The 12,644-nt window shown below is 43.8% G+C and overlaps 1 protein-coding gene across 3 annotated transcripts in view; it reads left to right on the forward strand.

The window, feature by feature from the left end:
• The window catches only part of CAB39 (calcium binding protein 39), a 107,595-nt gene extending 99,271 nt beyond the window's left edge, over positions 1 to 8,324 (forward strand). For all 3 annotated transcript variants that reach the window (XM_007966597.3, XM_038001400.2, XM_038001399.2), the window contains exons 7-9: positions 1,314 to 1,379; positions 5,031 to 5,174; positions 5,781 to 8,324. In XM_007966597.3, the coding sequence (XP_007964788.1) occupies positions 1,314 to 1,379; positions 5,031 to 5,174; positions 5,781 to 5,969 (399 nt within the window). In that variant the 3' untranslated portion in view covers positions 5,970 to 8,324. The remainder of the gene's footprint in view (positions 1 to 1,313; positions 1,380 to 5,030; positions 5,175 to 5,780) is intronic.
• Positions 8,325 to 12,644: the final 4,320 nt, after the last annotated feature.

A 12,644-nucleotide genomic window follows, 5' to 3' on the forward strand; every position in this document is an offset into this window, starting at 1 on the left:
AAGAGGTAGGCAAAAGAAATAATGTATAATTCTGTGTTAGCTCTAAACCAAGAAGGCCAGAAAGCAAATTTTTGAGGCTTTGTAAGCCATGTGGTCTCTGTTGACTCTCCTGTCTGTTGTTCTGTGAAAGCAGCTGCAAATAATACATAAACTTTTCAATGAATTCATGTTCAGTAAACAAATGAGCATGGATGTGTTCCAGAAAAACTTTCCACAAACAGGCAGCAGGCCATAGTTTGCTATCTCCTGCTCTAGACCACAGGTATATGGCTAATAAGGACCCATCATAAAGCATGGACACCAGTAGTTCTCTCTTGGACAGATGACAAAGCAGGCATCCCCTGGCACTCGCCAGGACCAAAGGAAAGTCTCAGGAAAGCACCAAGATCCAACAGTCATACTAGTGCTGCAGACTTTTAGAATGTTTTAAACCCATATGTGGTTTAAACAGACAGACAAAAAATAAAATCTTAAGGCTAGCTGGCCTTGTCTACTATGTTTTTTGAAGGATAGCCTTGGCCCCTGAGTTCCCGTCATTTTGGTTTTCTAACTCTCTGCTTTAATGGACTTCTAGCCCTTACCATGCCAGCAGTGCCACTCTTGCCAGTGACCGCTGTTTTGAAGATCTAGTGGACCTGTCAGTTCTTAAATTTGCGGCATTTTGTTCTCCCCAGGGCTTCATTCATGCTATGCCCTTCCTTTTTTATCTGCCCGGAATCTGTTCTCCCCTCCATTTCTGAGTGAAATCCCTCCCATCCGCCGGGTCTGAGCCTAAGCCCCACCTTCAGTGTTGCCCTGGTTAACACAATGCTGAATTTCTCCTCCCTTAATTTTTATTCTGAATTATTTTCTCTCTTTGCCTGATACGTTGAAAGAGCAGGTAACTTTTCTCTTTATGGTTGTGCTTTAAACAAATTGAGTTCTTGTTTATATAAAATACAAGTTTTTCAATCTGACATCAAGATATGAGAGCAGACTCAATAAGCAGAAGTGTGAGGGGTAAGGAAGTTAGGTTTTGTGCATAGGGAGCTTGAGGTGACAGAGAGGCCTGGATTTCAGCTCTCTCTGCGGTCCTGGCTGGAACTGGGAAGGGGCTCAGTACCAGGAGCCCTCTTCATGGAGAGGATTGGTGGGATCACCTGAGGGTCTTAGAGCAAACATGTCAGAGGAAGACATGAAAGAGAATGGCAGGGGAGCCAGGGCAGCTGTTGGCCTTCATGGTGTGAGAAGTGTGTCCTTAAGCTAATTTACAATGTTACCTACCAGTCTTTTTTTTTCTTGCAATAATCCTGATACATATTTTCTTATCTTAGTTTTTCAGTGAATATGAGAAGTTACTTCATTCAGAAAATTACGTGACAAAAAGACAGTCACTGAAGGTACGACATACCATTTTATATAGCTTATTTCTCTGCACCTTGTGTTTGAAATGTGGATGTGGGGAAAGGGAGATGTGCAGGATGGGTCATAGACCTTTAGGGGAAATAAATACCTTTGCCGAGGGTCAAGATTTTTGCGGAAAGGGATGGAGTTGGACAGTGATCCATGTGGAGTACCTTCCAGCTTCCGAGTAAGGTGGAGACATGGAAAGGGAATAAACAGGAGTTTGAAGAAGACTTCATCTCCTAGCAGTGCCTTCTTTGAGATTTTGGGCCGTAGTCATACCAGCTAGATGAAGGCACCCAGGTGCTCTGCTCCTGGGCCGTGGCCTGGGTGGCACAGGCAGGTGTGTGAGGGTGGAGGGAGGCGATGTGCGTGTGAGGCTGTGGACCACAGACAGGGTTGGCTGCTTTGTATCAAAGTAGGATATCCTTTGCAAGTTTAGAATGTTAAATTTAAGATTTAAATTCTAGACCAAGGGTTGGCAAACTACAACCCATGGGCTAAATCCAGCCTGGAATAAAGACATGCTTATTTATTTACATATTGTCTGTGGCTATTTTGAGCTTCAGCAACAGAATTAAATATATGCCCCAGAGACCCTATGGCCTGCAAAGTCTAAAATATTCAGTGTTTGGCCCTTGATAGTTTGCTGACCCCTGCTGAAGAAAATTCTTATAGCAGTTAATAAGTGCATACCCTCCATTCTGTCAGTAAGCAGTCCCGACAGGAACTGGAGATGAAATCACAAAGGATTTGAGGGGAAAAATCATAATTCCATTCAGTTTTTTGCCAGGTCCATTTAAAATTTGACTCTGCCCAGAGTTCTTCCCCTCATACGTGTCTGGACCAATAATGACCAAGACTCCATCCAGTCATCCCCTTCCTACCGTAGGGAAATCTCCCTTGAAGACCTTATCTTTCTGTGGAAAGACTAAAGGACACCAGGAGCATCTGGAATACTTTGTGTCCTTTGATAGGAACACTCCAGCATCCGCATTTTCAATCAGCACTTTCTTTCAGACCAGCATATTCCTTCTTTCCGTGTAAGGCTGTAATTCCTACAGCAGGGCATCCGTGACAGCCACAGCTGGGGAATGGGCACCATCCAGCCAGGCCCCTTGCTTTCCATTCATTGCTGTTGCTTGGGCCCAGCCATCCTCTTCATCTAGTGTTAGGGATCCCTAATGATTCTTTTCCCCGCCTCCCCTGGCTAGAGGATCATTTGCTATCTTCAGGGGGTTGGACAGAACTTCTTGGCAGCTGTGGGAGGAGTTTCTCTTCCCTGGACATCAGTGTGTGAGAGAGTGGAGGTTTCTGGGGCCTCTCCTGCTCTGTGATTCTCAAAAGGGCTGAGGTGTACTATTCTTGCCAGCGGTTACACAGATGCGCACAGTTCACTGGAGTCAGTATCTTCTAAGGCCACAAAGGCCAGACAGGATAGCCTTGGTTAGTAGCTTCTAGGGCCGTTGTGGGAGGAAGCGGAGGTATTGGGGAGGTTATTGGCAAATCCATAAACTTTGACCAAATGTTGGATTCTTGGGCTGTTTGGATAAGTAAGGAGAACGGCCTTCAAGACCCTTCTGCCATTCAGAATTACCAACATAAAAGGCTGAGACCGCCATTTCCAAGCCCCTAGGAATGAATGTAAAAGCAAGTCGCTGGTTCCTGCAGTTGATGTTAGCGGTGGGCCAGTGAGTGCCCCATGAACACATGGAGCAGCTTCAGCACCAGCCGTACTTTAAAGATGAGTTTAATTAATACTCTCTTTTTTGTAGCCACATTGGCATTTATTTATTCCCATATTTATGTTGCCAGCAAATTTATATTCCCTATGCAAGACTCCAAGTTTTTTAGTAAAGAATTACATCTTTGGGCGGAGTACGGTAGCTCACGCCTGTAATCCCAGCACTTTGGGAGGCCGAGGCAGGTGGATGGATGGAGGTCAGGAGTTCGAGACCAGCCTGGCCAACATGGTGAAACCCTGTCTCTACTAAAAAGACCCCCAAAAATTAATTAGCCAGTTGTGGTGGCACAAACCTGTATTCCCAGCTACTTGGGAGACTGAGGCACGAGAATCACTTGAGCTTGGGAGGTGGAGGTTGCAGTGAGCCAAGATTGTGCCACTGCACTCCAGCCTGCGTGACAGAGTGAGACTATCTCAAAAAATAAAAGAATTACGTGTTTGAAGTCATCTTCCTTCAGATTTTCTTTGGTTTCTGTGATAGAAAAAGAACACGAAAGCTATAAATCACATAATACTGACTTTTCAGTCTTTGTAAGAGTAGATGCTGGTTGCTTCTCACCGTAAGAATAGATTTTGTGATTCATGTTGATATGAAACCTAATCTTTTGAGTTCTTCCTATGAGTTCCTTATAAAGCCTAAGTAAAATAGATTTGTTTTCTTGCACATCACCTTATTTTTTATTTAATATAATGACAAGTTACTTATCCAGAGATCAGTTATCTGGAAACTTCAAGTATATAGAACATAGCCAGAAACCCAGAAAGGAAGCAACAAAAGCAATTAAAGCAAAGACACAGCGGCGCTGTTCGCACCTTTTCTTCCCTTAGCCCTCACTCACTCACGTCTCTGCAGATGCAGGCCTGATGGGTGCTTTGCACATACTGACGCTCGATTCTCACTGCACTCCTGGGATAGAGGCACTGTTGCCCACCCTCATTGTACAGATGATGGAACCGAGGCACAGAAGAGTTCAATAAAATGTGCTCAAGATTACAGAGCTCACAAGAAGTAGGGAGCCAGGATTGGAACCCAGGCAGGCTGGCACCAGGGACCAAGCTCTTCACTGCTCTGCCTCTGCCCACAAGGACCGCAGCTTGGGCAGCCCCACTGCTGGCTCTGCACACTCAGCTTTGGCCAGGTTGTTGGCATGTTGACAACCTGAAGAAGTGACTACTGGTTTTAGGAAAGAGTAAGCAATGACAGTTTAAAAGTTGTGAGTTTACATGATACAACCAACTTTCCAGAAATTAGTAAACCCTGAAGTAAACAGATGTTTTTTAGCGTAATTGGTATAACTAGTGATGATGAGGGTCGGTAAGAAAACCCTGGATTATCTTCAGGAGACTTAAGAAGGAGCAGAAAAATACTCACTTGTGTAAACCTTTCTGAATTAGCTGTGATAAAATGGTACCTGTGGCATGTGCAGGGTTAATGTATGGAAAACTTGGGACACAAAACCCTTTATCCTGGAAAGTCCCGCTAAATAAAATTTTTAAATAGATATTTTAAATTAAGCTAAGGTTTGTGGTTAGTTAACAGGAATAATCAATAGCTTTTGACCATTTTCTGAATAGTTTCTAACACAAATGCATGCTTAAAGGGGAGGCTCCGAGAGTCTCCAACTCAGGGCTAAGGGGACATCTTGAACATCCTCTGCAGAGAGCAGCGTCAGGCATCCTGTAGATTTCATCTCCTCAGGGAATGGTAGGAAGGCATTCAGGTGGCAGAGAGAAGGCCCTTGATAGCTTTTAGTTTGTAATTCAGTTCAGTTCTTCAGTCTTTTGAGTGCCTACTAATATGCCATACTTCATGATGATTATGAAATAAATTATTTTTTTAAACTTTGATTTTTCCTTAAATTTTAATAACAATGTAAGAGTAATTGTTTAAATGTCTTCTCAGCTTCTCGGTGAACTACTACTAGATAGACACAACTTCACAATTATGACAAAATACATCAGTAAACCTGAGAACCTCAAATTAATGATGAACCTGCTGCGAGACAAAAGTCGCAACATCCAGTTTGAGGCCTTTCACGTTTTTAAGGTAGAGTATAGAACCATCAGTGATACTGTCCGCTAGAATTGATCGTCGTCTTTCATTTGCAGATGACGGAAATTATTAGCCTCACTTTGGTAATCCAGGTGACTAAATTCAGTCACTTTTCATATTTGTGTGTATGACTTTTAAACAGAAAGGTAGACCTGGAAACAGGGGTTACTATTTGGATTTGGGAACAAGAAAGTTTATTTATAGAGGAGTGTCATTTATCTTTGGCCTAGAAGATTATTAACTGCAAAACAAAAGCTTTTCTTAATGCTTGCTGTGGAGGTGTCATTCTTAAAATCCAGTCTGACCTCTTGTGCTGAGAAATAATTTCTGCCCGTTTTATTCTAAAATCAGAGTCTATTTAATACTAAACACTGTGTTGCAGGGATGGCAGAATGAGTTTATCAGTCATATTAGTGTTAAAACATGTAATTATTTCTGTCCGTTGTAAAATAAGGCCTTCTAAAGCAAAACCTAACGACCCTGACTTCAGCGCCACCCCAGGAGAGCGTAGCTCTGTGCTTTCCTGCGCTGTGGCTGCAGCTCAGGTGTGGCTGCGTTTTCTTCTTTCTCTGTGCCTCATGTGCATTTCTCTCCATGCAGGTGTTTGTAGCCAATCCTAACAAGACACAGCCCATCCTAGACATCCTCCTCAAGAACCAGACCAAACTCATAGAGTTCCTCAGCAAGTTTCAGAATGACAGGACGGAGGATGAGCAGTTTAACGACGAGAAGACCTATTTAGTTAAACAGATCAGGGATTTGAAGAGACCAGCTCAGCAAGAAGCTTAATCTCCAATAAACATCTATGTTAAATCCAAATTCAGCGTTTGCTGTTAGCTATTCAGCATCAGGCACTCTTACTGATTCATGAGGAACATTACTGCTAATCTGCTGTTAAGTGAACGGTTTTTCATTTTACCCTTTTGTTTTTCAGTCCAGGTTGGAGATCGTAGCTGCTGCTGCTTGCACACTAGGGCACATGTGGGCTTTCTCTTGATCTTTGTGTCATTTCAGAATTCAGAGTACTACGGGAGTTCTGAACATGGCTGGATTCATGAAGGCAAATGTATGGATGAGAGTGTGGTTTAGGAGAGAGGGCATTGATACCAGATTAGACCTATGTGTTTGCACCCATCTTTGTTGGCGATCTGAGTGCAGTGTGGCAAGTGCACACCTGGCATCCCTGCGTCAGATCGTACCCCTTCGCTGAAGGAAAATGACGCAGAGCTTTATCTGAAATCAGAGGGGAACTGTATCCAAAATGGGAGTTTGGGGGCAGATAAAGTTGACATGCGAATAAATTGATACTGAAACTTAGCAACTTCTCAAAAGTGTAAAGAAGCCTCATAAGATCATAAGGAAAATGTATATATGCTTTTCACAGCTTTCTAGAATTTTTTGACATTTGATTTTCTTGAGACTTGTAAACCTGGATATGTTGAAGGGTATTTGTTAATTTTACTTTTCGAAGATATTTTAAAAAGTAGAGCTAGCAATGACACCTTGCATTTCATTTCAACACTGCTTACAGGTTTCTTTTGTATATAATTCTTAGAATGCTCATTTCTTTTAAATGGTTTAATTTGTACAGCAGAGGAATGTTACTGTAGTAGTATGTAACTATTACCTAATACTGAGTTTTTGCAAAAAAACAATGAATGCTCATATGTAATTGAAATACTTCAGATCACATGAAAATGCTGATTTAACATTTAAGTATCACAGCATTAAAAGAAAAAAAAAGTAAACCAATCCTTTGTATTCAGTTACCTAATGGGGTGCCATCAGTAAGCTGCGAGACAGCCCTGGAGCTGTCAGCCACACCTTCCTGCATCCTATTGGCCTTATTCATTTAAAATGAGTTCATGAATCCGCCAGATCTGTGAATGATAGAGATTATGCTAAATTAATGCTGATTCTTTGTGTGTGTGGGAAACCTCTGTAGAGCACCTTTTCTTTCTTAGACTAAGTAATCCAGTACAATAGTTGTGAACTGAATAATTAAAACTTTGGCTTCTGTTAGGAAAAGAAGACTTCCTAGTCATAGGTGTCCTATGGGGAAATTTATTTTTTTTATGTCCTGTTCCTTAATGCTGCAAATTATCAGTATTTATAAAGTAACTGATTTTGCACCACTTTTTTGTTACTGTGACCACGGCAGAACAATGTCTTCTAGACTATATCTATGTAAAGTTATTAGAATGGTATCTGTTCATTTTAGTGATACGAAGATCACAACTAACAACTTACAAATCAGAGTTTGCCAGTTCAAATTCAGCATGGCTGCAGCTGAAGAAATTGATATGATTATTCTTTGCTAGCCTCTCTTACTAATGGAATTATATATTGGCCGGTAAAATGGGCCTCCCAATTGCTGTTTCAGCAGGTTTTAAAACCTTCAAGAACATCAGTTAGGAAAATAGCTCCAGAAAATACAGATATATTTTATTTTTATTAAAATGGCAGTCTGCATCATAATTGGCGTTTTCTGAGACTGTCTTTACCAGAATCTGTGTGAAATAAGGCAATCTAGTCTTCTCGAAAAGAAAATCTCTTAGATGTTTAGGAAGGCAGACTTGGCCGTGATGTGGTGTCCTGGCTTTTGTGGTATAGTGCTGTGTGTATGGAGTTAGTGTAAAAACATGGATTACACCAAGTGGAAGAAATGTCTTCTTGCCAAGCTCATTCTTAGAACTTACACAATAAAACAGCTTCCACTTTGGCAATGATGTTGTAGCCTTTTAGGTGGAAGACAGTGAGGGGGTGCAGTGTGTCAGAGACAACATTAATGTGTTACTCTTGCATTGGAATCTGAAGGTAGTTCAGACTTCTTGGGTTTTGTTTTTAAGCAAAACAATGTGAAAACATTTAAGGTTGTAATGTTGCATTTGAAGTTATGATCGTTTAATATATTCATATTACCAAGACTATTATACTGGAAGTGGTTTCTTTTTGTGTTATAAAGGTTTAATTTTACATAAGGCAGTTACTTAATGTGATTTTTAACCCTTAAAAAAGTGGAGATGTATACATTTGTTAACAATGCCATGAAAGCATTTTCTTTCTCCTAAGGAAAAGTGAATTTCTTATCAGAATATCTGGCTGGCCCTGTAATTTAAATTAAAATAAAATTTTGGAGAAACAGCATTGTCTGTCTTTATGATGTATTGTAGACAGTTGCATTTGTGTTACTGTGAACAGCTTCATCAGGAGACACACAAGCCTGAATTTTGTCACCAACTGAAAGCGGAGGGACAGTTAACACCCATTCCTGTCTGCCTTTTTCTCTGTTCAGGGGCTTCACTCCGCCGCCACCCCTGCCCCCCAACCACCTTCATGCTCATGTTTTCCTTACCCTTCCTGAGTAAAATTATACCTTTTAATGGCACTGTTTCTTAGACCCTAGCATTTTGAGGAGTGGATCCTCTCTTTGATTCTGTGTCCCGCTGTTACCAACACTGCAAGGCTAAACTAGAACACTCGACCTGGAGTATTCACAGGTTACTGATGTGAAATGATCATGAAGGCGAGGGGACAATGGAAGCAGGAACAAGAACTCTGGCACTTTAAAGAATGTCCCTCGTCTGTCTTCCAGGGTGGCTCGTAATCCGTAGTGCACAACCCTGCCCTCGACTTTAACCCCTGTCAGTAAATGAAATCTTTATTTTCTGGAGTGAAGGCAAGGGACATGCTCTTGCCAAAAACACTTCATCTAAGTAACAGTGTCCTATTTGTTATTTCTGCCAAGTAGTTTGGTCTACTTGTATGTTGTAGTTCCCCAAAGGTGACAAGGGCCCATTAAGTCATAACTTGTGACTTGTTCACTTCCAAGGATCACCAGGCTGAGGACTGGATTCATGCTTCAGCTCAAATTCCACTTCCTACCACAATCACCAATCAAATGCCCTCCTCCCCTTGCCAAAAAAGCCCCAGAACATTGCGCTTCAGGCAGTTCAGGAGGAGTGCAGTTCTCACGCAGCCTTCCTAGTTAGGCTCCAGCAAGGTCCTGATCGGGGAGTGCTCTGAGGCTGCAGTAAGTATCCAATACCTTGTTCTTGCTGGAGGCTAGAGCCGCTCGAGGTCATGAAGAAAGCCCACCTGCCGATGTGCCAAAGTTGTCCTTTACGGGAAGAGTGGGTGGCCCAGGACACACCGCCCTTTAGGTGCTCTGGGATGTGTCAGGAGTCTTCTCCCTGGCCATGGCTGTGTCCTCACTGACCAGCTGGTTTCCAGAAGACATGAAGGACGGTAAGATTCTCCCCACTCAGCAATCTCAGTCCTGCAGAAAGACCCACTGGAGCTTTTCACTGCTAATACCGTCCGCTTTCACCCGCTGACAGTCCGCTTGCGGTCAACCAACACACCTCTGCCACCAAGCACTGAAGACCCAAGAAGTGCCTAATAAGGACCTTAAGCTTTCGAACCTCCGGGAATCCTGCCGCCAGCGTTCACACTGAAGAGGATGGTGGTGGTTGCACAAGGCTGTGTCACTGCACAGCTGTATTAGGGCTTCATGCTGTGTGTGCCCTTACAGTGTACCTTGCTCATGTCTGAGAACTGGCAGCCAAGTGCCCGTCCCCACTGTGGCTGGCAGGTGGGGCAGGTTCCACCTGATGGCCCGTTCACCTGGAGCTAAATCGCCAAGGACGGTGACCCCCTGGTTGCTATGCAGAGGACTTCATCCTTTGCAATTTGTTAAAACTTTATTTTTTCTAGGTAGCACTTCAGTAGTAAGACCCCAGAGATTTCTGGAAAAGATTGACATTTTTTCAACATTCTGCACAAGATTGACAGGTTTTACAGATGACCTTTAGCTCATAAGAACCCCTTTCCCTTGGTAATAATTTATTATCACCTAAATCTTGGTGTTCTGTGGAAACAGCGTGGTCTAGCTCTAAGTTTTGGTAGCTGAGTCTTGTTTCTTTGAAGTGCAACGGGCGTGCAAAGGCAGGAAGAGCCGCAGGCCAGCTGGAGAGGCTTCTGCCCAGAGGAAGTTTCCAGGCAAGACTGCACCACTGGTGACTCCCTCCTTCTTCCCCATGGGCTGCAGCTTGAAGACCTCAAGTCCCCTCTAGCCTAAACCAGTCCCAGGGAACAAATACCCCTCCCCGGAAACACTGCTTACACACATTCGTGGGGACCTTTGCATATATCCCCATCATCTTAACTAAGTCCTCACCTGTGTGGAGAAAAAGGAAGTGAGGGTCCCTCTGCACCAAGTCCCCTCCTAATCCAAGGAGCACCTTTTCATGATTAGCTGAATCTCTGTGTGGTCCTGGGCTCAATCTAAGACATCGAGGACCTGCTGGTTTCTGGGATCTCGCTCCTTTGAAGATCCGGGGCATGAGGTAGGGTTGGGTGCCAACCTGTGTCATCTAAACACTAAGAGGGCCCCGTCAGGGCCCCACACCCTGTCGTTGACACTCGCTTCTGCTTATTATGAATACCTGTGACCCTGCCTCAGCGCTCTCCTCTGGCCCCAAATAAAGGAGTGACTGTCCCCAGAAGCAGCCCTTAGCTGATGAAGATGACAATGGTTGGTGGATAAATACCCCAATGTCCTTGGCCCCCAGCTGGGACAGCTGCACTCCTGCCTTCCAGCGCCTGCAGCAGGGCTGAGCTCTGACGCCCACTGCATTAACCAACTTGTTAGAAACCTTTCGTCAGATGATTTCCATCCCCGGCTCACATCCCACTCTGTAGTGTCTCCTGGGATCATGTCTGAAATAATAACCAACATTGGAACCCTTATCTGAGGGTGTGCTTTTGGGGTAACCCAAACTAAGACATGCTTGTTTTGTTTCTTCTAACTCACAGCCATTCCCGTGGTCAGCCAGGTGAGAGGCGTGTCTCCTGAAAGAGGAGGCCAGTGGGACAACAAACAGGGCTGCCTGCCCTTCTGGAAGCATCCTTCTTGTCTCTCGCCTCAATATTTAAGAGAGGCTGGTCCCCAAGTATGCATCAAAGCCTGACACCAGGTAGGGAGAAGCCCAGCTCAGCAGAGCCACTCTTGACCACAGCTCCTGCTGCCTGAAGAAGCTGTTGAGACCCTCGACATAGGCTTGCTGTTCCCCAGTCAGCCAATGCCCCCTGACTCGTATCCTTTCAAAAGCAGCCGGATAAGACACACCATCTGCTCCCAGATAGTTCTTCATGGTCATAAACGTGCTAGCAAAACTGGAAAACTCCAGATTTTCTCACGTTTTGCCCCCTTAAAAAAAAAAAAAAAAAAGACTTGAAAGGTATAGTCTAGCCCAACAAAATGATTGCACAATTGGGAATTGGTGCCAGAATTTTATGAAACGTCCTGGTTGAGATAAGAATTTGGATGGGGATAGTGGAGAGAGGGCGAGGGTCTGTGTGGAGGTAGAGCCCACCTAATGGTGCTGACACAGCTCAAAGACACCTGAAGCGGCCCCTCTGCCTTGCGGGGTCCCCTTCAGCTTTTCCTGCAGTCAACTTGCTTTCATTTTTTTAAAAGCCCACTGGGTGGCAGTAGAGCTCCTTGTTTTTAGCGGGCACTGAGCTAGCTGGAGGGAATGGAGCATTCCTAGGGCAAATCTGGGCAACCACAGAGACCCTGGGATGTCGTGAACCCAACTACCCTGAGCTTCCTGGACGCCGTTTTGAGCAAAAAGGCAGGGATAGTCTAAGGGGGTTATGAAAAGAATGACAGAGGCCAGGCGCAGTGGTTCAAGCCTGTAATGCCAGCACTTTGGGTGGGCGAGTCAAGCATATCACCTGAGATCGGGAGTTCAAGACCAGCCTGACCAACATGGAGAAACCCCGTCTCTACTGAAAATACAAAAAATTAGCCGGGCGTGCTGGCGCACGCCTGTAATCCCAGCTACTCGGGAGGCTGAGGCAGGAGATACGCTTAAACCTGGGAGGCGGAGGTTGCAGTGAGCCGGGATTGTGCCTTTGCACTCCGGCCTGGGAAACAAAAGCGAAACTTCATCTCAAAAAAAAAGAAAAAAGAAAAAAAAAAGAAGAAAAGAGTGACACAGGGCGGGACAGATGTGTGAGAGTAACATATGAAAGGTAGAGTTTAGGTGGTAGGTATATGGTTGTTTTGGTTGCTAATAAACTTCAGTTTTTGGAAGAGTTTTAGATTTACAGAAAACATTGCAAAGATGACACAGAAAGATCCCATATACTCTGCACCCCATCTTCCCTGTTATTAACATCTCACATGACTGTGGTATATTTGTTAAAATTAAGGAACCAATATGGATACACTATTATTAGGTAAAGTCCATACTTTATTCTGAGCTCCTTATGTTTTCCCTGATGTCCTTTTCCTGTTTCCAGATCCCATCCAGGTCCTATGTTCTATTTAGTTGAGAGTTTCTCAGACTTTGGTTTTTGCTGACAGTTTTCAAAAGTACTGGTCAGGTATTTGTGGAATCTCCCTCGACTGGGATTTGTCTGCTGTTTTTCTCATGATTAGGATGAGATTATGGG

This window comes from Chlorocebus sabaeus, chromosome 10, assembly GCF_047675955.1.
Source record: "Chlorocebus sabaeus isolate Y175 chromosome 10, mChlSab1.0.hap1, whole genome shotgun sequence".
Classification (NCBI taxonomy): domain Eukaryota; kingdom Metazoa; phylum Chordata; class Mammalia; order Primates; family Cercopithecidae; genus Chlorocebus; species Chlorocebus sabaeus.